Source organism: Porites lutea, chromosome 3 (assembly GCF_958299795.1).
Source record: "Porites lutea chromosome 3, jaPorLute2.1, whole genome shotgun sequence".
NCBI lineage: Eukaryota > Metazoa > Cnidaria > Anthozoa > Scleractinia > Poritidae > Porites > Porites lutea.
In genome coordinates this window covers 29,465,996-29,492,568 of record NC_133203.1, presented here as the reverse complement: position 1 = coordinate 29,492,568, position 26,573 = coordinate 29,465,996, and the positions used below count along the sequence as shown (strand labels likewise).

The 26,573-nt window shown below is 40.9% G+C and overlaps 2 protein-coding genes and 1 long non-coding RNA gene across 3 annotated transcripts; all 3 read left to right on the top strand.

The window, feature by feature from the left end:
• Positions 1 to 10,215: 10,215 nt before the first annotated feature.
• LOC140932127 (uncharacterized) lies at positions 10,216 to 10,995 on the top strand. Its single transcript, XM_073381774.1, has one exon. The coding sequence runs from the start codon at positions 10,216 to 10,218 to the stop codon at positions 10,993 to 10,995; it is 780 nt and encodes a 259-aa protein (XP_073237875.1).
• Positions 10,996 to 11,688: 693 nt separating this feature from the next.
• LOC140932126 (uncharacterized) lies at positions 11,689 to 12,636 on the top strand. The gene has a single exon (XM_073381773.1). The coding sequence runs from the start codon at positions 11,689 to 11,691 to the stop codon at positions 12,634 to 12,636; it is 948 nt and encodes a 315-aa protein (XP_073237874.1).
• Positions 12,637 to 16,150: 3,514 nt separating this feature from the next.
• LOC140930880 (uncharacterized) lies at positions 16,151 to 24,750 on the top strand. The gene is made up of 3 exons (XR_012164897.1): positions 16,151 to 16,331; positions 16,528 to 16,583; positions 22,799 to 24,750. It is a non-coding gene; the product is annotated as an uncharacterized lncRNA (long non-coding RNA).
• Positions 24,751 to 26,573: the final 1,823 nt, after the last annotated feature.

Sequence of the window (26,573 nt, the reverse complement as noted above, 5' to 3'; positions counted from 1 at the left end):
CGGTCACTGACACGAGTTGTATTGCGTTACGAGCATTGGTAAGAGCGGAAGTAAGGGAACACCCAAATTATTGACTCATCAAGACCCTCGGCACCAAAGTTACATTACGAAGACTAGCGACAAAAATAATCTAAACTAAATTAAATATAAAAGTATTTAACTCTGTTAATTTGCAGCCTCTTCACAGTTTCGTCTCGAGTTATCAGTTAAATGACTGACCTACAATCTTGTGATTTTCACGGTGGCAGTAATAAAGCACGCGATTTTTTTAAAAATGGTTAACATATCAAAATAATAATGAACGCTGACGATTTGATGGTTCCCACCCGTAAAAATCCATTGCTTGGCTGATTGCTTGTGTACGCCGCTGGCGAAAAATATATTTAACTCTACCGCTACTTTAAATCCAGAGATGTTAATATAAGTTCCGAAATGTTACCAGGTCTTTTAGTAATCGCAGCTATGATGTTTGTCTCCGACATCAGTGAGTCAGTGAGTAAGTAGTTTCTTATCGGATTATCTTTCAACACTAACACTTATCGACGAAACATGCCTTTCGTGCGTCCTCCATTTTTGTTTTTATCATTTGCTTTATACGTCGTCAGACTATCCCAAAAAAACCTTTCGCGCTATAAAAGTCTGCTGGACTTTCTCATAATTTCGAAAAACGTCTCGTGAGGTCACGAATAACGGAAAAAGAAGTGATTGTTCTTGCGAAACGCTGACGAATGATTAAATTTTAGTAAATGACATCGATAGTTTTTGTGACCACGTTAGTTCACTTTTTGATCTAACAAACAAGTCAAAAAAACTCTGTAGTCTAAGTCATCAACATTTGTCGCTAAAATCAACTATCACGCGTACTAGCTCGTACTGTGCTGTTTCGCTACAATGCAATACAATACGACACAATAATTTTTTTAACCAGGTTATCGTCTGAGAGCACAGGTACTCGTTCAAAATACGAACGTGCATTAATTCTACAATTATAATAATAATAATATCTAGTATATATATGTATAAAAACTAATATATAATCTATAATCTTTGTACATACGAATGTAAGAAATTATAAAAATTACAAAAGAAAACTAAAAATGTAAAAATTACAACTTAATTGCTTAGCTAGACTTAAAAATATTAACATTATCGGGCAGCTTGACATCTTCGGAAAGTTTATTCCATAGTTGAGCGCACTTGAAAGTAAAAGAGTTCCTCATAAAATTAAGATTAATTTTGGGAAAGCAAAGATTAACACCACTTCCTCTTAAATTGTAAGATGTTTCTCTTATGCTAAGAAAGTCTCTAATTTATTTCGGCCCTATATTCCTAATGCATTTAAATAACAGGATCAGAGAGTGCTGCTTTTTCCTACTGTCTAAAGTGTCCAACTTACATATATTTAAGAGTTCTTTGTAAGACAATGATTTCCCGTGCCCTGTCAGTGTCCTTAATATATAATCTGATTGGCGTCTTCAATTTTATTGGCCTGGACTTGCCCCGCCCCTATAACAGGAGGGGACTACAGCATTCTAGATGTGGTAAATGAAAGACTTGTATAATGCTAGCAAACGTCCATAGCTACAAATTAACGCCTAATTCTCCTTAGTAAGTGCGCTGGTCTTCGCATACGCCTTTTTTAGCTGACTAGAAACATGCTCTCTAAAGTTCAACATGCTATCACGTTCCACTCCCAAGATTCTAATAGAGGGAAGTTTAGTAACGCCAGAACAATTCAAAGTTAAGTCAAAATCGTACTTGCAAGGACCGATCGGAAGGGCTTGCGTCTTGGCATTGTTTATCAGCAAATAGTTTGTATCGAACCCACTCCGACAGGCGGCTGAGACACCGGTTCACAACAAATTGCACGGCAATGGGCGAGACATCTGATGCATACAGAGTCGTGTCATCAGCGTATAATCTCAAAGACACGTCCGGAACCGCGTAATTCAAGTCATTAATGAATATATTAAAACAACAGTGGCCCGAGGAGGGACCCCTGTGGAAGCCCCGCCCTCAACTCTGACTAACTTGAGGACACACCGTGCAAACAAACCCTCTGTTTACGACCCAGAAGATAGGATGACATCAAACTCAAGGCGAATTGAGAGAGACCATATGCTTTCAATCTTGCCGTTGATAAATCAACGGCCACGGCCATGTCTGACTCTCTGTTGTCAATTCTCCTTCTTCAATCCTGGGTCATTCTCAGAAGAGCGGTGCAACGCGCATGGTTCTTTAGAAATCCAGAGAGGTTTTGTGACAAGTGGCAACAGAAAGTGTTAGAAAGTTGATCGTACATAACTTTCTCATAGACCGTTGACAACGCTGTAAAGACCGACACGGGGCGATAGTTCTCTTTTCGCGTGTCCCCATCCTTTTTAAACACGGGTGTCAAATTGCTGCACTTCTATTCGTCTGGTTAAGAGCGATTAGCAATCAAAAAGTTAAGCGTGTAATCTCCTCGGCCATGACTGGTGCCAAGAGCCTCAAAGACGCGGTGAAATGCCGTTGGCGCCAAGCGCCTTTCGTGGATTTAAATTATCAAGAATCTCTTTCACATAACTGAAGCTTACTGGTTAAAAGGTGAATGGGTGTTCCAACACCTGTCTTGACGCAGTCCCAAGAACACTCGGATGATCACTAAAATTCTCCACGCTGCCGCGGTGGGTTTCAGGTACAGCAATCGATTCGAAGTAGTTGTTGAACACCTCCACCACTTCACTGGGCTCCTTCAGACCTTTGACATCCTCTACTAATGTCACGCTGTTCTGTTTGGACAAGGACGAGTTAGGGAGTAATGGCTTCTTTTTTCCCAGAACTCCCCAGGGTGTTTCGCATCAGATGTTGCATTACTACAAAATTCCTTGATACCCTTTCTCTTTAGCGAGGTGACGTTATTACGCTGTTGCTTATACGCGACAGAGATTCCTAGTTGGGTTCTTCCTGTAGCGTTTAAACAGCCGATTGCGCCGGGCAATTTCGCGTTGAATCAGGTGGGATCCAGGGATAAAGAGCGCTCCAGTGACCCCAGATATCGTCCACATCCGAGAAACAATACGCCGTGCCCCAAGGTGCGCTTTTCTTTTCTTTTCTTTTTTTTTTTTTTTAACTCAGGGCCTGTTTACATGGACGTGGGGGGAATCCAGGTAGGTGAGGTAGCCCGCCTTTCCATATGATATCTCATTGTAATTTGATCACGTTTACATGACAGGTGGGGTGACCCGCCAAGGCGGGTAGCCTGGTCTGCCAGACCGGGTAACCCTCGCAGCCAGGGTCAAATTTTGCTAAGTAAACTTTGAAGGTGACGTAACCCGCCTAGCTGGGGTCCGATTCGTGATACATCAAATTCGCGCAAAATTCACTTTGGCGGTGGTTTTGCATCATTATTAAAGGAAACGGTAAAAAGCCACAGCACTGACGGTTGCAGCAAGAGCAGCAAGTGAAGAGAAGAGAAGAGAAGAGCATTAATTGCCAAACACGTGGTTTGCCAGCATATTTCTTGTTTATGTGCTTAGCGACCATTCAATAATCTTGAGAAAGTGCACCCGGGATGGCGTGGTTGTAAGATTGCATGTAAAGGAGGGTTAATTTCTTACCCCATCTAAGCCGGTAACCTCACCTGCCTAGGGTACCCCACCTCCATGTAAACAGGCCCTGATCCGCGTTGTCAAAGTTCATCATGCTTGCGATATTCAATTAAGCGTGGCTTTGGGCGTGGAAGTATATTTTTCCTAACAACAAAGACCAGATCGGGATCGCTTAAACCAAGCTGGTAATTACCCGAATTTATGTAGCGTTCTGCGTGACTGACCAGAATATCATCAAGTAAGCTCTTTGTTCTATCTGTTACCCGTGAGGGCTCCGTTATTTTGGTTATGAAGCAAAACCGAAGACCAAAATCAACTAGATTTTTATTAGGAAGTCGTATTTCGACAAAGTTCCTGTACATATCTCAGTTAAAATCCCCAATTAAATAGCCTGCGTAGCATGGCGGTTTTGGTTGGGCGCGCTAAGTAATAAAGGCGGGCGAAGGCAGAGAAACCGTGAGCGGCTTCGCCGCTGGTGTGTCTGGCTCGACAAAACCGCCAGGCTACGCAGGCTACCAATTAAAAGGAGTTCCTTTCGGGTTTTATCAGGCGTTGTTCGTCACGACCCACAAAGGTTCATGGGTAAAACTGTTAATGTCCTCATTTTCATCACGACACGATCGAGGACACATCTCGAGCTCGTGAGAGAGATGAATCAAAACCCTGGATAAAAACACGGCTTCCTTATTTTCTGTAACACATAACGGAAGAGAGCGATTTGGAGAAATTTCAAGATCTCGTAGTGGCCTTAGATTCTTGCTTATTGGCTATATAAGGAAATTTCAATAAGTTCATCCCGGTTCGAAGGTGATCAAAGGTGAGATTTTAGGTGACTGCACGTGACATAACATACATTTGGAGAGACGGAGCCGTCAAAATGACAGTCACGGAATCAAGGTAGTAACGCAACGGAATTCTTGAAAGAGTAACATTTCGATGCCGACAGTCAGTTTTGAAGAAGAAAAAATCAAACGTGCTAGTAATCTGGTACTCACTTTTTATCGAAAAATAAGGACTTTAACAATGGTAATTCGTTAAGGATACTTTACGATCGAGGAAACTTGGTGCCGTTAAATAAGTTAGTTAGGTCACGCTTCACAAAATTTACCGGACTCCGATGTTTTCGTTTGGAGGCTGCCTTCAGGAACCCAAGCCAATTCTCAGGTATGTTTTAGATGAATATTTAAATGTATGAATAAACGAGGACTGGGAAAATTTGGAGCTATACCACAGGAAAAATAATGCCGCGGAAAACAACTACTAAATTAAAGTTTTTGTCACCGTTAAAACCTGTTGGTCGTTTTTGAATTATGTCAGTTCAACGAGTCTTGATACTGCTTTGAAAGTATCATCTAGTGAAAGAAGAAGAGTTGTTCTATTGATGGAAAGTGTTCAAATTTCTCCTTGCGCTTTTATTTGCGAACGCAAGGAGAGTTGATGTTAGCAAATTTCGGGTTGAAAATACGGCCATTTTGAGACTCCGACCACGAAAACTGATATTCTTACTTTTCGCGAAAATTAAAGGCTTTTTGCGAGAACAACTTACATCAGATTACTTATCTACCTAAAAGCTATTTATAGTCGAAAAAAAAAAAAAGAAATCGATTTTTCAACTCTTGCCACTCGATGGTCGATATTTCCTGACCGTCGCTCTTAAAACAAATTATATTCCCTTCACGTAAGCTTATTAAGCTTACAAGAAGATTTTCATACTCATAGCACACAGGGCATGCAAATTATTTTGGAGACACACTTTTAGTTTCCGCACTGCGTTATGAAAAATGTTTTGTTTCCAAAGGTTGTTACAATATTCAAACTTATTTACCTATCCTGGTTTAAAACGGAACAAACGCTGGATTTGGCGGTGTTACTCGCTTCCAGCTTCCGTTTCGGTATGTTTTCTCAGCCCGTTTTCCGAAAGTTGTGCTACTTGGCTGAGACCATCTCTTCAATCCAAGACACTTTCAACACCTCATAAAGGGAAAAATATCAGCGGTAGACCCGGGTAGACCCCAAAATTTACAAAGAAGAATGGCTGAACTAACGAGATGACCAAAAAAATCCGATAAAACCGCTAACAGTAACCAGCAATGAATCCAAGAGGAACGGCGAAAATAACGCTCAAATAATCGTGTCGGCTTGCACATGACCGAGCAATTCAAACTTGTCACAAACGCTCAAGAAAGCAAAATATTTAATTAAGTAACGTAACTACTATCAAAATTAAGTGTTCCAACACCTATCCACGGTGGTATAGTGTCGAAATTACCTATCCAAGACTGGAATAAAGCGAAATTTTCACCATATACAACTCTGACAACGGCTCTTTCCAAGCGCGAAAATCACTCTACAAATAACGCATTCTGATTGGTTGAATCTCGTGACGCACACCGCCTGGGGTTTTATACATCAGTTCGTCTGCCTTTCGAGGCCGGTGTGTTAAAGCGAAACTTCTAGAACTTAGGGTTTTCTTTGTTTTTTTTTTTTGTTCGCGTCTACTTGCAATTAGTTGTAATTGTTTATAGTTTTCTTTTGTTATATTGTTTACTTTCTTTTTGGTGTCACCATCGTTGCGTAATGTTACGTAATCTGTCAAGTTTTTTGGTATAAACTTAGTCTTGTCGCTCAGTGTTTTTTACAATTTTTATCGGTCAAGAACAGCTCATACCTTTTAACGTTAAGTCAAGAAACCGTTAAGGTAAATTTTAGTCATACGCCATTTGTACGCTTTTCCGTTTTCTTTGATGTATATGTTATTTTGTACTGATTTCTACATTTTTCGTAATTTCGTATTCTTTGTATTTTTGGTTGTACAGTACCGTAGGAGTGTGATTTATAAAATAAAGCGGTTGGACACTAATACGCGTGACTTCGGTTACATAGTACTTAACGATCGACTTTGGTAAAAGTTGGCCGCTCTGGTTGGCGACAGATCAAAGGAGTTCCAAGTTGAAATTACCATTAACGATGTCTTCGGTTGGTGAAAGAGACAGCTTGGGACGGACGATTATAGCCTACCGTGGACACATTGCGCGGATTATAAATGAATTAGATCCGCTACTCTTGGAGCAAATTGCTTCTAAAGAAGTTGTTGAAAAGCACAGTTCGCTGGTGAGCATATTCGAGAAGCTTAAACGGGCTTGTGCGCAGTGGTATCATTTGTCTGGGGAGCAAGAGGATAGAGAGCGTATTACTCATGACTACGCCAAGGATGTTTATCGAATGCAGATGTTTGAAAACAAATACAAGGAATGGTTAAACGATGTTTACACCCCAATAAGTCGAGGAGTTTACGGTGAAGGAATTGCGAATATTTCTGGGTTTGATTTGAGCTCCAAAACGCCTGTTGTACGATTAGAGGGTGCCTTTCAAGGAACTCAGAATACAAATCCTTCAGTTTCCCGTGCGGGCGCGCGTAGTGATTTTTTGGAAACGAAAACATCTAATGCGACTCAAGATCATGCAAGTGGCGGCGATAAGACGCCAAGTCAATTACACCCAAGGAAAAAGAGTTCTAAAAGAGGAAGTCAGTTATCGGCACGGAATGTCAAGTGTACAATGGCTCAGCTTAAAGTGAAAAGGCTTCTGGCTCAACAAGAGATAAAGGAAAGTGAAATTGCGTTACGACTACAAGAAGAAAACACGCGTTTGTCAGCCGAGAAGGAACGTTTGAGCATTCGAAGCAAATTAATGTTAGCCAGGATTGACGCAGAACAGGCTGAGATTGAAGCCAAACTGGGGGAGCAGGTTGATTTTGACTCTGTTTTTTCTTCCGAAGGATCAGTTAGAGGTCACGAGAACGTGAGGAAATATTTGGAAGGATTGTCACTTTCCGCCGTTCCTGGTCAACCGGATGTTGAGAAATGCGTTTTACCGGAAACCAAACCGCACGCTTTACCGGAAGTGAAAGCTGACACACCGGAAGCGAAGAATGTTACTGGAAATAGCACTGACGAAACAACGGTTAAATTTCAAAGGATGATGGAGCAACAGCAGATGTCTATCGATAAAGTTGTTCTTGGACTTGAGAAGTTGGACATGCCAAAGCGGGAATTCTTGTACTTTGATGGCGATCCTTCAAGATACCCCAGATTTATTACGAATTTTGAGCTAAAGGTGGAATCTTCGATTACAGATGACAATGTAAGGCTATCTTATCTGATCCAGTATTGCACTGGCAAAGCTAAGGAGGCAATTGAAAACTGTGTAATTCTGCCAGGGCCTGAAGGATACAAAGCTGCTCGTGAAATTCTTAGAAAGAATTTTGGACAACGTCATGTCATCATCCGATCGTTCATCGATAAAGTTGTCAAAGGACCACAGCTAAAATCTTCTGATGGAGAGAAGCTCTTACAGCTCGCAAGGGACATGCGAATCTGTTTGCTGAATTCTGCGGAATTAAGCTATCAAGCCGATATAAACTCTTTGGACACTCTGAAGAAGATCGTTATGCGTCTTCCTGTGCACATGCAGGCAAAATGGGCGGATGAGTCGGGGAAGATTTTGGAAATGGGTTCTGAGCCAACCTTCTCTCATTTGGCAGACTTTCTCGAAAAAAGGGCTCTGATAGCAAACACTGAGTTCGGGAAGTTAGTTGGATTCCAGCTTGGAGAGTCAAGAGTCACAAAACAACCAAGAAAAGCAGCTGATGGTGATGGTACTGTGCTTGCTTTGACTCAAGTTGAGAGGGATGTTAGTAATCAAGCCAATACAGCCAACAGCAAACGCTCAAATCAGAGGTCAGCAACGGATGGTCAAGTCAAATGCAAGTTTTGCGATGGAAGACATGAATTGGAGAAGTGTTTTAAGTTCCGGGACAAACGATATATTCAAAGGAAGGACTTTGTTAGGAAACAAAATCTGTGTGAAAATTGTTTGAAGCCTAATCACATCGCTAGACGATGCAGGAGTCTTGATGCTTGCTTGCTGAGTGGCTGTAGAGAAAGGCACCATTCCTTGCTGCACCCACCTAATTCATTGAGCGCTCCCATAGCTTCAAATGAGACTTCAAGAGGTGATTCTGAAGATCCTGTTACCGGGCCAACAGCGACTCGTGAAGATCTGGCTGAAGCAAGTCCACACCACATCGAGGCCGGGGCGGATTATGCGACAAATGCCGGAAAAAACAGAATTAGTTTGAGGATTGTGCCCGTCCGAGTCTCTGCTAAAGGTGGACGAGAAGTGGAGACATATGCTTTCATTGATGATGGTTCTGACACCACCTTGTGTCTACGACGCCTTCTGGATGAGTTAGGAGTAAGAGGTTCTCCAACGTCATTTTCTTTAACTACCATTAATGCCGAGAGAACCAAACGGTCTGGAGAAGAAGTTAGTCTTACTGTGAGAGTATTGTCGTCAGATGAATGCATACAACTAGATCGTGTGTGGACTGTTGACAAGTTACCTGTCTCAAAGGAAAGCATACCCAGCACCGAAGATATCCGCGATTGGCCGCATCTGCAGGGTATAAGTATACCTAAGCTCGATAAAGAGGTATCCATCTTAATCGACAATGATGTTCCCGAGACGCACTGGGTCTTTGAAGAGCGCCGTGGTCGCCGTAAACAGCCTTGCGCTGCACGGACATTACTTGGTTGGACACTTATCGGACCAGTTGGCGGTTCAAGCAACCCTGAAGCGACCGTCAGTTTCTTAAGTGGAGGTCAAGAAACGCTGTCAGCACAAATTGAGCGAATGTACAACGCGGAGTTCGGCGAATCGATTGAAGATAGAAGAGCCCTGGCAATAATGGAACGAACCGTTCAGATGGTCGATGGCCATTATCAGCTCTCCCTTCCTTGGAAGTATGATAATCCGTGCCTACCGAATAACAGACCAATGGCCGAAAAAAGACTAAATCTTCTGAAAAGACGTTTGGAAAAGAACAAAGTTCTCCAAGAGAAGTACAAGGATGCTGTTGAAGATTACATTGCACAAGGTCACGCGAGAAAAGTATCTCTACATCAAGTGCCACGTTCTGTCTGGTATCTTCCCCACCATCCTGTGATACACCCGCAGAAACCTGAGAAGACCAGAGTTGTGTTCGATTGCGCCGCTAAATTTCGCAATACGTCACTCAACGAACAGCTGCTTCAAGGGCCAGATTTAACCAATAATCTCGTCGGAGTACTACTTCGTTTTCGTCAAGAGCAAATAGGTCTTACGGCCGACATAGAGAAGATGTTCCATCAAGTGAGAGTGTCTCCTCAAGACACTTGCGCTCTGTCATTTTTGTGGTGGCCTGGTGGCGATCTTTCTAAAGAAGCAGAAGACCATGAGATGCTTGTTCACCTCTTTGGAGCTAAATCATCTCCTAGCTGTGCAAGTTTTGAAATTAAAGAAAACCGCAGAAGACAACAAGACGGACTTCGATGTGGAAACCATCGATAGGGTTAATAGGAACTTCTACGTTGATGACTGTGTTAAATCGGTCGCAACAACTGAAGAGGCGGTACGATTAGTTGAGCAGCTGCCAGAATTGTTGAGTAGGGGAGGCTTCCGCTTAACAAAGTGGATCAGTAATCGTCGAGAAATCTTGTCCTCAGTCGCTAAGGAAGACCTAGCACCGTCAGTGAAGAACCTTAACCTAGACTTAGAAGATTTACCGTTAGATCGCGCCCTTGGCATGCAGTGGGACACGGAAGAAGACACCTTTGGGTTTAGGACCATTCCGAATATTACAGCCAACACAAGGAGAGAGATTCTTTCTGTCACCTCATCTCTATATGATCCTCTTGGCCTATCTGCTCCAGTTATACTTCCAGCTAAGCGACTGCTTCAGAAGTTATGCAAAGACGAGCTTGGTTGGGATGACATAGTCCAAGAAGACGACCTTCTGCAGTGGCAAGATTGGACAAGGGGCATCATTGGTCTTACCAAAGTAGCCATACCACGTTGTGTGAAACCGAGAGATTTTGGCGAGCTCAGTTCCGTCCAGCTGCATCATTTCTCAGATGCCTCGGAAGAGGGATATGGGGCTGTCTCATACCTGCGCTTAACTGATGCGCTTGGTAATATCGCCTGTAGCATCTTACTGGGAAAGGCAAGAGTTGCTCCACTGAAGACTGTGACTTTACCACGACTGGAGTTAACGGCTGCCACAGTCGCTGTAAAGCTTCACAAGCAGATCAAGGAAGAACTCACTTTGCCTATACATGAAGTGACGTTTTGGACTGACTGTACTATTGTCTTGCAGTATATCAGCAACAGTCACACAAGATTCCAGACATTCGTCTCCAACCGGCTGGCAACGATCCACGATATCTCTACCCCGTCTCAGTGGCGTTATGTTAGCTCTGATCTGAACCCAGCAGATTACGCGTCTCGTGGGTTTAATTCTCATGAACGTACCAAACTGAAGATTTGGCTTGAGGGACCAAGATTTTTGTTGAAGGACGAAAGCTAGTGGCCAAATCAGCCAACCCAGCTTCCTGAGATTGATGAAAATGACCAGAACGTCAAAAGGTCGAAGAAAGTCCAGGCGCATGCTGTTATGCAAGATCAAGGGTTTGACTCGTTGGTTTGTCACTACTCTTCGTGGTATGGTTTGAAAAAGGCTCTAGCTTGGCTGAGCCGCTTCAAGAATTACTTGCTGTATCGCACAGGGAAGATTGCAAAAGAAGACGTCAAAAGAGGAGAATTATCCGTCCGCGAAATCCAAAACGCTGAAGTGGAGGTCATTAAGTACGTGCAAAGGCTGTTCTTTCCGAGGGAGTTGAATGCACTGATGACTGAAGCCCAGCAACGCCATAGTATCTCTAGAGTGTCGGGAAAACGCCTTAGTGACGGTTCGTACGTCAGCCCACTGCGCAAACTCAATCCAATAGCTGTTAATGGGTTAATCAGAGTTGGTGGTCGTCTTAATAATGCAGAGGCTATCGATTGTTTCATGAAGCATCCAATAGTTCTTCCAACCAAGCATCACGTAACTCACATGATTATTCGCCATTATCATCAGATAGGCCATGTAGGATCAAGTTAAGTTCTTGCTGCAATTAGAAGGAAATTTTGGATTTTGAAAGGTGGTTCAGCCGTCAGACGAGTGGTCAGCAAGTGCATCAAGTGTAGAAGATGGAACTCAAAGCCGGAAGCACAGATTATGGCTCCGCTACCTATGGCTCGCGTCACGCCAGGAGATGCACCGTTCACCGCAGTTGGAATTGACTACTTCGGACCAATGCCAGTCAAGTTGAATAGAAGTCGAGTTAAACGATATGGGTGCATTTTCACCTGCCTAACAATGCGAGCAGTGCATATTGAGGTCTCTCAAGATTTGACGACTGACTCGTTTCTGATGGCGTTTTCAAGATTTGTCAGTAGGCGCGGTGCACCAACAGAAGTTTACAGCGATAATGGTACCAACTTTAACGGAGCAGAATGTGAGTTGAAGAAAGCTCTTAAAATGTGGAATCAATCACGCATCACAGAGAGTTTACGCAAGCGCAGTATTCAATGGTACTTCAACCCCCCTCAAGCAAGTCACCAAGGAGGGGTCTGGGAGAGAATGATTCGCTCTGTTCGCAAGATACTGCGGGCTCTCCTGGGAAACCAAATAGTCAATGACGAGACCCTTCTCGCTGTTATGGCCGAGGTAGAGAAAATCCTGAACGACCGCCCACTCACAAGATCAAGCGAAGATCCAAATGACTTGGAACCATTAACGCCGAATCATCTTTTGTTGTCTCACCGTAATGCATGTGTTGCCCCTGGTAACTTCTCCACTACGTCCACAGACAAGTACAAAAAATGCTGGAGACAAGCACAATACCTGAGTAACATCTTTTGGAGAAGATGGGTAGATGAATACTTGTTATCTCTTCAAGAAAGGCAGAAGTGGATTCGCCCGCGCCGGAATGTAGCTGTTGGAGATTTGGTTCTCATAGCTGATGAGCACAGTCCGCGTGGACAGTGGCCAATGGGTGTTGTTGAAGAAGTTACACCAGATCGCTATGGTGCAGTGCGACAAGCTACAGTTAGAACCGCCAGAGCAATTTTGAAGCGAGATATTAGAAAGATATGCTTGCTGCTGGAAGCTGCCGATAATTAATCCCAGCTGTTCACACAATGTAACTTGTAAGGACAGACAGACCTCTTCGAGGTTTTGGACAAAAAGGAGCCAGTTGCTGGAAAGGAAGTCCCTGATTGCAGTGATCACTTAGCTCATAAATACGTTGCGAACTGTGTAAAGCAGTTAAGATGTTAATTTTAGATAAGGTTTTTGAATATTCTAAATAAGTTTCGTTTACTAGTTTCGCTTAGTTTTCTTAAGAAAGGCAAGGCTTGAATGCCCGTCTGCCTTTCGAGGCCGGTGTGTTAAAGCGAAACTTCTAGAACTTAGGGTTTTCTTTGTTTTTTTTTTTTTGTTCGCGTCTACTTGCAATTAGTTGTAATTGTTTATAGTTTTCTTTTGTTATATTGTTTACTTTCTTTTTGGTGTCACCATCGTTGCGTAATGTTACGTAATCTGTCAAGTTTTTTGGTATAAACTTAGTCTTGTCGCTCAGTGTTTTTTACAATTTTTATCGGTCAAGAACAGCTCATTCCTTTTAACGTTAAGTCAAGAAACCGTTAAGGTAAATTTTAGCCATTTGTACGCTTTTCCGTTTTCTTTGATGTATTTGTTATTTTGCACTGATTTCTACATTTTTCGTAATTTCGTATTCTTTGTATTTTTGGTTGTACAGTACCGTAGGAGTGTGATTTATAAAATAAAGCGGTTGGACACTAATACGCGTGACTTCGGTTACACAAGGATTTGTATGGAAAACCATACAAGCGTGTCTAGATGGCAAAAGTTGTTTACCTCATACAAATGCTTCCAACTTTCGGCGGCCGTTGCAATCGCTACTTTTCAGATATACGGCCGAAACTTCTCAGGTTACCCAATTGAATATGCTCTTTCTGGTTGTGCTAACAAAATTTTTTAAAAGTGAACTGTTTTCGTGTTTATCGAAAGTTGATCACGTGATCAAGTCATGCAAAGAGCCTTTTCTAACTCATTGCATTTGCCTGGTGATCTGTAGCAACCGCATACAAGAAAGCGGCTATTGTCAACGATAGCCGGTAGTGACACGTGCGGACTGATAGTCATTTACCGAAAATTCTAGAGGCAGTATATTTGGCAACATCTTGACGTAATCGTCCCACCTGCTTCCGGCACGCAAGGACACACTGTGTACGAAAGCATGACTCACGCATAAAAGCAGTTGCTGAAACTTTTCCCCAGTCAGTTAGCGGCCTCGTGTAACACTTCATTTCAGTTTCTGTGCCGAACTGTTAAAATTTTGGGCTCTTTTAATAGAAGCATTTGCCTGGCGATCTGTAGCAACCGCATACAAGAAAGCGGCTATTGTCAACGATAGCCAGTAGTGACACGTGTGAACTGATAGTCATTTACCGAAAATTCAGGCGGTGTGCGTCACGAGATTCGACCAATCAGAATGCGTCATTTGTAGAGTGATTTTCGCGCTCAGAAAGAGCTGTTTTCAGAGGTATATGTGGTGAAATTTTCGCTTTATTCCGAGCTTGTGTTGGTAATTTCGACACTATACCGCCGTGGAAAGTTGTTGGAACACTTTATCTTGATAGCAGTTGCGTTACTTTGAAATATTTTGCTTTCTTGAGCGTTTGTGACAAGTTTGAATTGCTCGGTCATGTGCAGGCCGCCATGATGATTTGAGTGTTGTTTTTGCCGTTCTTCTTGGATTTATTGCTGGTTACTGTTAGCGGTTTTATCGAATTATTTTGGGCATCTTGTTGCTTCAACCTTTCTTCTTTGCAAATTTCGGGGTCAACCCGGGTCTACCCCTGTTAGTTTTCCCGTTATGAGCCATTGAAAGTGTCTTGGAATTAAGACATCTCTCAGCCAAGTGGCACAACTCCCGGGAAACGGACTGAGAAAACATGCCGAAGCGGAAGCCGACGTGAAGCGAGTAACGCCAAATCCAGGAAGAGTTGGTTCTATTTTAAACCACAAAAGGTAAATAAGTTTGAATATTGTAATAAAAAACATTTTTCATAACCCAGTGCGGAAACTGAAAGACGATTTCTCACCTAGCTGTTTGCACGCGCTCCCCCTGCTTTGCCGGTAACAAAGTCCATCAAATATATATGCACTTCTAATGGACGAATTTTTTTTAGTTAAGCAAATCCAGATATGAACTACAGATCTCTTTCACTATGAGATAAAAACATACATATAAACCAAACAGTACATAAAATCTTATGAGAAGCAGGAAATTAGTCGCCGCTCAAAGTCGGCTAGATCGCACGATCGTCTCCGAACCGCGATAAACTTCTTGAACTTTGAGCGGCGACTAATTTCCTGCTTCTCATAAGATTTTATTTTATTACTGTTTGGTTTATATGTATCTCATAGTGAAAGAGATCTGTAGTTCATACCTGGATTTGCTTGACTAAAAAAAATTCGTCCATTAGAAGTGTTTATATATTTGATGGACTTTGTTACCGGCAAAGCAGGGGGAGCGCGTGCAAACAGCAAGGTGAGAAATCGTCTCTCATAACAATTTTATTTTCATCGACAAGTTTATATTATTTTGAAAACAGTGCCCGTTTGAAATCCTTATGCGCAAATAAATCTTCTATCAGGCAAGGGGAAAACAGACCGAAAGAGCCGAACAGCTGCAGCACAATGGGAATTTCACCGAAGCTACAGTCGCAGAAATAAACAATGAAATAAACCACGATCTTGTCTGTGCGGTCATTGAAGTGAGCGCAATATATCGAGTTTGTTATAAAGTAAAACCTAACCTCACAGTTTTAAAATCCTGTATGATGTTGTCTGGATCTTCGATAATGGTTTTGTGTTTTGGTAGAGAATTATAACAATTTATTCCCTCACATAACTTTACACGAAGATTTGCATACACGTAGCACACACCGCATGCAAATTATTTTTAAGTCACGCTTTCAGTTTCCTCACTGGGTTATGAAAAATGTTTTTTTTTTTCAAACATTATTACAATATTCATACTTATTTACCTTTTGTGGTTTAAAATAGAACAAACTCTTCCTGGATTTGGCGTTACTCGCTTCACGTCGGCATCCGCTTCGGCATGTTTTCTCAGCCCGTTTCCCGGGAGTTGTGCCACTTAGCTAAGGCGATGTCTTAATTCCAAGACACTTTCAATGGCTCATAACGGGAAAACTAACAGGGGTAGACCCGGGTTGACCCAAAATTTGCAAAGAAGAAAGGTTGAAGCAACAAGATGCCCAAAATAATTCGATAAAACCGCTAACAGTAACCAGCAATAAATCCAAGAAGAACGGCAAAAACAACACTCAAATTATCATGGCGGCCTGCACATGGCCGAGTAATTCAAACTTGTCACAAACGCTCAAGAAAGCAAAATATTTCAAAGTAACGCAACTGCTATCAAGATAAAGTATTCCAACAACTTTCCACGGCGGTATAGTGTCGAAATTACCAACACAAGCTTGGAATAAAGCGAAAATTTCACCACATATACCTCTGAAAACGGCTCTTTCCGAGCGCGAAAATAACTCTACAAATGACGCATTCTGATTGGTCGAATCTCGTGACGTACACCGCCTGCACTGTGTACGAAAGTATGACTCACGCATAAAAACAGTTGCTGACACTTTTCCCCAGTCAGTTAGCACCCTAGCGGCTTCGTGTAACACTTCATTCCAGGTTCTGTGCCAAACTGTTAAAATTTTGGGCTCTTTTGATAGAAGCCAGTCTTCTAAAAGACTCATAAGGTAACTTAGCTTACTTTACTGTAAAATTGCATGTAACAAAGTTTATATTTTGGACACAAAGATAATTGGGAATATATTACTTTTTAACATTCCGCGACCGAATCGAATTTAAAGCTTGTAAGATAACTTTAGTCAGTTAAATCGTTTCGATCCTGAGAAAGAAACCTGATTTTTCTGTTATTTTGTGTTTTTGAAGTTGCAGAAAGCCGTTTTCAAGTTGGGGGAAAATAAGTACTGAAAGGCAATGGAGGTGTAAGTATTCTCCGCTTGATTTACTAGTTAAGCGGTCAAGCGCGGTTTTTCCTTCTTACAGACTGATTTTATTCTCACTACAAAACCTAATGTGCGTATACATGTGCTACTATTATCATTTGAGTCTGTTCTTTGAATTGTAAAGAATTTATCCGGTACTCTCGGTAGTTTCACTTTTCGAACGTATTGTTGGTTGCGCGCTAAAAGTTTCTTGGCGCCAATTCAGTGTAAAAGAAGTCGAGGGGAGTTTTTTCAGTCTCGTAACATACTGAATTTGTCCCCCTACAAATCCTAATTTGCGGAGTTACACATTTGCTACTACCACCATTTGAGTCTGTCCTTGAAATGTGAAGAATTTCGCTGGTAGGATTACCTTCGAAGTGTATAGCGTTTGGTTGCGTGCAGTGAGGGTAAAAGGCTGAATGAGTTTGCGGAATGGCGTGTGGCATGGCTTGCGGAACGGAATGACATAATTATGTGGAATGTAAAATATGCAGAATGACCGAAAGAGATAAATTAAACTGAAAAGTGCGTCCTCTTTTGGCGCCAATCAATTTGCAAACGCAGCCGCTGTTTTAATGTTGACATACGATGACAATCAAAAAGCCACGAAGGCTCATTGTCGATTTGCCTTTTCAGCACAGCCACAAAGATTCTTCTTGCCTTTATTAGTCGGGCTGCATGGCAGCACCGATACTACAGCACGAAAGTCGGCCATTGAAGAAAGATGTTTTGGAAGGTCACGCTGCTTTCTACTTAATTAATTTTTTTCTGCAAAAGATGTTTGCACAATTAACTTTACAGCTTCCTTTTCCTATATTTGTATTTGCAACCGCGTGAGAAGTGTTTCTTTTTCAGACGGTGGGTTACGTGATCGTGACATAATATTCAGAGATGAAAACGGATCTTGTATTTTGTTTCCTTAGCTGCTTGGTTAAGTTTCCGGCACGCGAAGCAAACAGCTGGCGGAGAAGGGCGAGTTCGAATCCTGGCAATTGAGTGTGTCTTTTTTTCTTTTTTTCCCCTTCCTAACGTTCAGCATTTTTTCACGATCAAACGCACACATTCACTTAAACAAGGAAGGTGCGAAGACACGCGGAAAGGCCGAAAGGAGACAGAGAGCAGCTCGCTTCACTCGATTTCTGGATTACAGATTAATGTTTGACTCGGGGGCCGTTCAAATATGATCTGATCCGTCCACCGGATTAATTAATAATCCCTAGAATTGTGGCTAGCCTGACTCACGTTCAACAAACGTTCTTTTCCCTCTAGCGTTTTGGCATTTGACTTTATTGTAATGGTGGGCAGAAACAGAGAAAGTATTGTCGAAAGCAACAAAAATAAATAAAGTATTAATTGAGTATTACGTAGACACGAATGCAGTCAAGGTTATCACTACTTTCTGCTCTGCCTTGTTGGTTTAAGCTAGCAGTAATAAATGGACCAGTACAAGTAAAAAAGTTGCTCACTCAAATTGGCGCCAAAAAAAAGACAAAGACAAAGACACGCACAAAGACGCGAAGACAAAGACGCAAAGACCCGCACATGTTTTTCAGTTTAATATATTTTTTTGTGCCATTTATTTTACGTATTTTACATTACGCATAATTATGTCATTCCGCAAGCCGTACCACACGCCATTCCGCAAACTCATTCTGCCTATTACCTTCGCCGGGTTGCGTAAGAGTTAGAAAAGCGCGTTCTTTCTTGCCGCCAATTTGCAAAAGTTGTCGTATTTTTGATGTTGCGCCTCCACTACAGACTCAACATTGGTGAAATAAAATAGCCATTGAGAGAATGGATGTGGTTTTTATATTTTTGCCCTTGCGGTTAGCTAAACTAGTAGTAATCATAGATTAATGAGTGCATGCGTTCGAGTTTTCTTAGCCGCTCCAGGTTAGTTTTCAGACCGTCATATACTGTCGAGCATTATTCCAAAATAGGGAAAAGATCATGAAATTTGTTTGGTTGATACCCGGATTGGTAAAAATGTGAAGTAGATCGCACTAAAAAATTCTATTTTGTTATAAAGATAAAAGTATCACTAAAAACTTCAAAAGCATGGTAGCGGTGAAGGTTATCCCGGATTTTTGCGTGACACAACTCAGTGAAGTGAAAACAATGATCATATAAAGCGGCAGAAACATATTCTCGGTTTTCGCATGATGTCACCAAAATTCAAACTAAGAAACTATCGCTTCTTCTGAGTTTCTGCTTTCATGTAATATTAGAGCACCTTAAAACCTTTATACAAACAAATTTTCGGTTCAAATGGGTTCTGTTTTGCGATACAGGACGCTTGAATTTCCGGGCTTTTGCGTGACGCAACATTTAGTTGGCGGCCGGGAAAGCTCTTGTGTGGGTTAAAAACATTACAGATTTTTGGAGATTTTGGTATCTAAACATTCCTTGTCTTAGAATGAATGTTACTTTAATCTTGATGAGTTCCTCAATCCAAGAATTCACTCATAAGTAGGAAAACTCAAAAACAGATGTTTCTATTGGTTTCCGTCGGCCCTATTTGTGCTCCTGAAAGGGACACAAACATGGCGTCTCCATACAAAGCTTTATAAATTTGGGTGAAAGTTTTTCCGAATATCTCGCATATGAACTATTGCATAGACCTGATTCTTGGCAAGGCTTTTTGTATATTTATCTTCTTTTATTCCCAGATTCTAGACTTTCTGTATTAAAAGGTTTCCATTTTTATTTCTGCTTTCTCACGAGAGTGAAAACCGAGAATTAGGTTTTCGCGAGATTACAGATGTCAGTGAACCGGACAAAAACTTTTTGCCATTGAGTGAACTGTTCATCTTCATAACTTTTGAGCTTGTGTAGGTCAGTTCATCATAATGTTAAACTTCTTAGTCATCTGCTTGGCGAGCCAGATGGTCTTATCAACAAAATGCTGCTTAGATATATCAGACATGGATACTGAATGTTTTTCTTACATGTGGGAAGTACAAATGCATAAATAGACTCAAACGCACGGTTAAATTAATGCTCACGTCACAAATTGGCAAATGTTACCTGTTGTTTATTTGTCTACCAAGTTTCAGCTTGATTTGACCGGTATCTTAACCGAGAAAGGTGTTGCAGGATCGCCAGCTCCGCGATAAAAACCGCTTCGAAAACAACCCCAAAGCCGAACTAAAACAGCTCCGTGCTTATTTATGCACGAGGGCACGAAAATAGCACCTTCAATCTTCAGTAAAACTACTCTCCACGAGGTGCCTTCTTGCCATTTGCGTTCACACCTTGCGGAGTCTGTGACCCCACCAGGCCTCTCGCGGGTTGAGGTCTAGCTTGCGTTCTTCTCACGTCTCAAACGCAACAACTGTCGGAAAGTATTGAAAAGTACATGTTATGATGAGTAAGCACAGTCCAATTTATAAATTGAAGTAACTTTAGGCAAGCTTAAGCAACGACAACGTAGATTTCCCGGACGTGAATAAATAGCAACCAGAAGTTCGTTGTCCCAGCCTCCTCCTACGTTCTTACAGATGGTTTTCACAGTGACGTCATCAAATTGTAAAGTCAAAATAGCGAGGTTTTACGAATTCTTATTTACACTAGGTTGAAGATAAACAAAAAGTTAATCTTTGTACAAGTTTTCAGTCCCATAGCATGTTTCATTTCCAAAATACAGCAATTTGAACTTCCGAGTTTTCAGAATGCGTGACACCAAAATAGGAATGCTGTCTCGTTGGAAAAAAGCCTCTCCTCTTGATTTTCAGCAGTATAACCATTTCAAGTATTAGAAGATATATTTATGCGCACGTAGGCTAGTTCTCGAGTGAAAAGAAGGAGCTTTTATAGACCAAGTGAACTCCAGATGTTTTTGTTGATTTTCGGCGGCCATATTGGTGCACCAAAACTGTGCACCAATATGGCGTCTCCATACAAACTGTGGGCCAAAAAGACCTGAGACTTGGACAAATTGTTTAAAAATTAGTCTTTTATAACATCATTTTCTTGGCTTCTTTCACTGGACGGTTTTCAATTTATTTTTTTGTTGCGTGACAGTGAAAACGATCTATAATTAGTTCCTGCCCCACGAGAGGCAGGAACGCGTGTCGTGCTAGTCATAACAACGGAAACACGGTGACCATAACTTAGGAAAAGTAAATTGATTCGAGTTACATCGGGAGGTTTGAAAAATCGGGGCTAAAATACAATGTTTGAATATTGAAGGAAAGGAAGATTAACTTTGTTTCGAATTATCGGGAATTTCGAAAAACCGAGGGTTCGAAAAATCGGGATTCCACTGTACCTTCAAATGTTTAGACTCGGCCAATAATTTTCTTTTTTTGGCATTAGAGAAAAACCGGCTCTTGTCATTTAGATCTTAACAAGATTTCACTTAAGATTTATTTTCGCTTAAACGAAACACAACTGTTAAAAGTAATCACTTCTTTGTACCGAGATTGGTGTAATGTGAAAAATTACTATGTACTTTTCAGTCCTGTTAAGCAATAACAAATAGTGTTCAGGCGACACGTGTTTTCCCTTTGTATCCTCTTTTACCTTCCAAACAATAAATTATGATGAATGGAGATCGAACTGTAACATCAAATTTCGAGCAAAAGTAACATGAAATGACAAAAAATCACCTTTTTCTCTTACGTCAACCGTTTATCACTTGCAGATACTTGTCACAAATGTTCAGTATCGATATTAAGCCGTAAAGTCCTAAGAGGGACCAACATCAATTTTTTCTTAAAAATATCAATACATAATTAGCTGCATAAACATAGCAACTTTCTCTAATTTACCAGACATGTTTCGACGGTACATTCGTCGTCTTCAGTGTTACATATTTTGAAATCGTCGTTGAATTTAAATCGCGCACGATGTTACAAAGTTCAAATTTAACGGCGATTTCAAAATATGTAGCCCTGAAGATGACGGATGTACCGTCGAAACATGTCTGGTAAATTAAAGAAAGCTGTTATGTCTATGCGGCTATATATATTGTTGCTGCTATCTAGACCTTTTGGATCAATCATAATTAAAAGAAAAGTTTATGAGAATAAATATCATTAGCCTGCGTAGCAAGCGTTTCCTCGCGAGGTTCGTCTAGAAAGCCGGGACAAGAGGAAAAAAAATTGAATGACGGGGGAGGGGGAGGGGAAAGAAGGAACCGCTTGCCCGCAAACCCCACGATTTTGAAAAACTGCCTTCGCCCTTCGAACGCAGCTTCTGATTGGCGCGGTGCGGCTAGTGTTGATTACTTAGCATTCGAAACATCAATCAAACCAGGTATGCTTTGTTTTCGTGCGTCACAGATCTGGTCTCATCTGATTTGTGGTCGCAGATTACAAATGCTTTGGACTGATATTTATTGGAATCGTGTTTGTGCGAAGGTTTATGAGTCTCAAAGTATAATTGGAGATCGAGCAGTGGAGACTAGGGAAGGCTAATTTATTGAGAATGACGGCGTGCGGATCTGACTGGAAAAAATGGACTGTTTGTTGGAGATAACATCAACATAAATCAGAACATCGGTACTCGACACTAGCTAAAGCCGCCATGGACAAGCGATTTGTCAGCTTTTTGAAATGAAAAGATTCTTTTTGTTTATTGGAAATTTAGCGGCATCTATTGTAGAGAACGTTTCGACACGGGCTGAAGAGCAGCCGCTCTGCAAAACTTATACCCGGCGGAGTGAATTGCTCCGGACAAATCATTTTTGACGTGTCGACAAGGTTTCAGACGAGATAAAGCCACACAATAAAAAACAAGAAATTCCGCAGCGATCGCTCATAGTTTTAACTTTCTTTTATCTTAAATCTTTTTTATTACAGTTCTTGCAATCGCCTGCAACGTGTTCTATTAGAGAAAAAAGTAATTTTACAAATCTGGTAATCGAGGGGGGTAATCTGTTCGTTATGTTTCTATTTTGACGAGCTGTCAATTTACAAATGAACCGAACCGTGAAATATCAAGGGGCGTTTTCCAGAATCGTGGGGTTTGCGGGCAAGCGTTTCCTCTTCTCCCCTCCCCCTCCCCCTTCAACCTTTTTTTTGCTTCCGCTCTAACTTTCGCGCAATAACTCGACTGGAAACGCTTGCTACGCAGGCTAAAATATAATTATAGAGAGCAACTGGCAGTTAACCAAGTGAACCGGTTATTCGGAACATTAACCAACTGCTTAAACATTTTCTGATCGTATCTTTGAACTATGAAGTGAGAGTCGCTTCTTTTTCTTTTAGATACGCAGGATATCCTACAACGATAAAGCATAAGAATTTTGTCAATTCACCCATGGGAGTTAAGCCCGTTACGGTGTTGCCAGGGATTGGAAGAGTTTGGGGAGGACAGTTGACGGCAAACGGTTTTGGACAAGCTTCTCAGATCTTCGGACAGTATCTAGTGTTGGGTCAAGATAGAGAAAGGTTTACCTACTGGCTACAAGAAACTTGTGGAATTGGTACGAAGCGTGCTTGGTATGTTTATTCAGCCTTGCACGAATGGAATAACCAATATTTCATGTAATCTGGGCGAATTCCACACCACAGCTGGCCACGCACGAACTCATTTGAACTTGCAATAGTACTCAAAAAGACAATTTCGAATGTTGAAATTATTATGAGGATCAGAATTATTTTTAGCCTATCTGTCATGCAATTCTAGACTTTTCTAGAATTATCTTATAATCTGTAATATTCCAAAAATATCTTTAATGTGACTCAGCAGTTTCCACAAATAGTAGATGTTGTAATACACTATAAATAGCAACGGAACGTTCTAGATGCTGAAAGAAAAAGTATAAAAGCAGGCAGTGTGTGTGTGTGTGTGTGTGTGAGAGAGAGAGAGAGAGAGAGAGAGAGAGAGAGAGAGAGAGAGAGAGAGAGAGAGAGAGGAAGACTCTCTCCTTTGCCCGAGGGCTTTCCCTCCTGGCTAGCTGCGATTGAACTTATCAGCTATGGATGCTATACTGTGAGAAAGCTATAATCAACTGCGATAACTATGGAGGAGCTATAACCTTTGACCTTGCTATATCTGGAGAGAAGAAAGAGACGATAGCAGAAAAGAGAAGAAGATAAAGAGTTCATGATGAAGTTCCCCGTGAACTCAGAAAAGCCAATGAGTGGAAAGGATCCAGAGAATGAAGACATTCAAGCATCGATGTCTCAAGTCAGTGGAACTGGGAGTTGTTCCTATATGGCCATGAAAGACAATAAGCCTGCCTGCTTTACGAACTGCTTAACGTAATCTTTCACCTAAGTAATTATAACAGTGTATAGCTAAATAAACAGTAGTTAAAAAGGGTAACTGCTTGTTGTCACACTTTTGTTGCGTGCCTTATATTATACTCGGGAGTTCTCTTCACTTATGCCTTGTTCGCGGACATCTCTTGGTTATTCCAGCACGTAACAGAATGCTAATTCAAAATATTCTCGATAGGTGTGTTCATTTCCGAAATTGTACTAGCTAACAAAAGGTGTTAAGTCAATAACTAGCATTTTTAATAGTGTTAAAGTACGCAAAAACAGTCACTATTTTGAATTATTTTGAGTGCTATTTCATTTACACAAAAGTGTACAAGGTTTATTATATCTGTTTGTTTTGGTTGAGAGATTTCGAAAACGCACGTGCCGGACGTAAAGTGATAAGATTTATCTTCTGTTAAAATATGTCCTTTGTTCTTACTAATTGGACGCGCTGGTAAAACAAAGGATACGCTCCGTTGGCCTTAATTAACTTTTACTTGACCAAACAAAACCTTTCCAGAAAAACAAAGTTTTGCCTGTAACATACTGTTTTTATTACTCTCCTACGTTTCCAAGATCTTATTTGAGTTAACTTGCGTTTTAGTGTCAGAAACCTTGCCCATCGAGATCTCCGGATCAAATCATTTAGTTATACTTCGTTAAGTGTAGTTGGTTAGCAATTGTTTGAGACTGGTTGTCAAGTGAACACTTTTGTTGGATAATCCGTGTAATTATATTTGTACGCTAATTAGTTGTATTGCAAAACTCGTAAGCAACTTTGAGTTAATACATTGAAAAGGCGGGACAAATTAGTATTGTTAATTATTCCTATTTGAAAACTTTAAACGACAACTTATGTAATGTACAAAAGTTGATTAGTTGTACTTTTTGAAGTAACGATAGTGTGAATCAGCGATTGATACATACAAATACATTCTTTGTGATCTTTATATCTCTCCGACTATTTTGTTTTGACTGGACATTAACTGGACTTTAGTAAATTCTATAGTCAAAGCTGATTTTCGGATTGCGCCATAACCTCGAAGGAAAATATGATAATATTCCTTACAGCCAATCGGGTTCTTACTGATGTAAGACTAAATTTCAAATGATTAGGATTGGTACCTGACATGTCTAGTCAGGATAAAAAAAAGCTATAAAAGGCTTTTGTGAGAGAGTAAGTACAAACTAGCGTGAGATTAAGTTGACTTGTAACAACGCTGAAACTTTAAATACAAAGTTTTCTGAACTATCAAAGTACGTGTTTCTTTTCTGTGAAGCCGACCCGGAGCTAGTCCCCTTCAACTGGTTTCGGGCTTCTCACAATAGGAAAGATCCTAATAGTATTTTAGTATTTATTAAAAAGTGTATTTCTGGGGGATAATTTTAACGAAGGAAGTTATTGCGAGACCGCAACCGGACTGGCACGGACGGCTACTGCTTGACTTAAATTTTATGGCAAAAATATTTCAGGGGCACCCAACGACAATTTCTTCCAAAATGCATTGAAAAGTGCTTTTAGGCTATCCAGAGTACTCTTAGATCTCTAAAATTTGTATCTGTTCGGTCATCCTAAGAAAGCTTGAGGCTTTTCGAGACTACAAGGGTTCAGTGTTATTCTTCCGAAAAGTTTAGATGCAATTGAACGTTTTACGAAAGTGAGAATTTTTCTTATTCCTCTCTCCATCATATTTTTGAATCCGAAAATTTTAAGTCGCCTTTTTCTACGAAAATTAGCCTATAACATTGGGAGTAAAATGGAATCTCTTAGATAAGCTTCGAAAATTGTACCAGAATGGAACGCTCATCCAAACATTTTTAGCCATGTCTGAGCAATAGAAAATTCTGGGCAATATTTGCTTCTCCGAACAGATATTTTACAGAAAACAGTCGTTGGATGCCCCTAATATTTATATAGAATATTCAGTTCTTTTTAATTTTCCCTATCGTTTTTCTTTTTCTCCTTGTGTAAAGAAAGCGACTTAAACTTTCGCAAATGATGTTCTATTGAAAAAGTCTCGTCAACACCTTCTTTCGGAAATAAACCCATTTTTGAGTCTGTCCTGTCTGATTAGGGAATGCTAGTTCGTTAAGTTGTTTGAGATTGTCATATACGTATTGGTATAGTGATCCGTCCTGCTGTCTTACTCTGAGGAAAGATAGACCGCCTCTTTCCATATTCAATTTGTTTACTTCTTAAAGCAAATATTGTAAACTAAGGAAAAATGTAAACCTTATTTCGAGTTACTTCTACTGAACTTGTAAGAAAGTTTTTACGACCAAACTGATCCTTGTAATTTTTCCTAAGTCTTTGGCGTTGTGTTTTTGGAAAACAGTCGAGTTCCAGTACAGAAAATATCGGGAATAGGTTGTCCTTGTAATGACTTACCAAATAAGCGCAGCTGCTTATGCGGGAAGGCTCCGCCCAAACCTTTTGGTTACTCAACCACGTTTTATATGGGGAGGTAGCTCTGCCACAATGTCCAACCCCTTACCCTTTTATATACCATTTTTGCCCAGAAAAGGCACGGTACCCCTTTCACCTAATTTAGAACTTTGCTTCGCCTAACTGCTGTAAATGCACTGTTTCTAAAAGATGAATAAACGACAAAACCAGAACACTTTCTTGACTTTTTAAGTGTCACAAAATGGACCTGTTAGCCCTTTTTACTCACCGAAGCGACAGATTTCCCTACCCTTTCACTGATACTTGAACTTTTGAAATCCCTACCCTTTGATATACCTGAAGACTAACAAAAAGGTACCCCTTTTG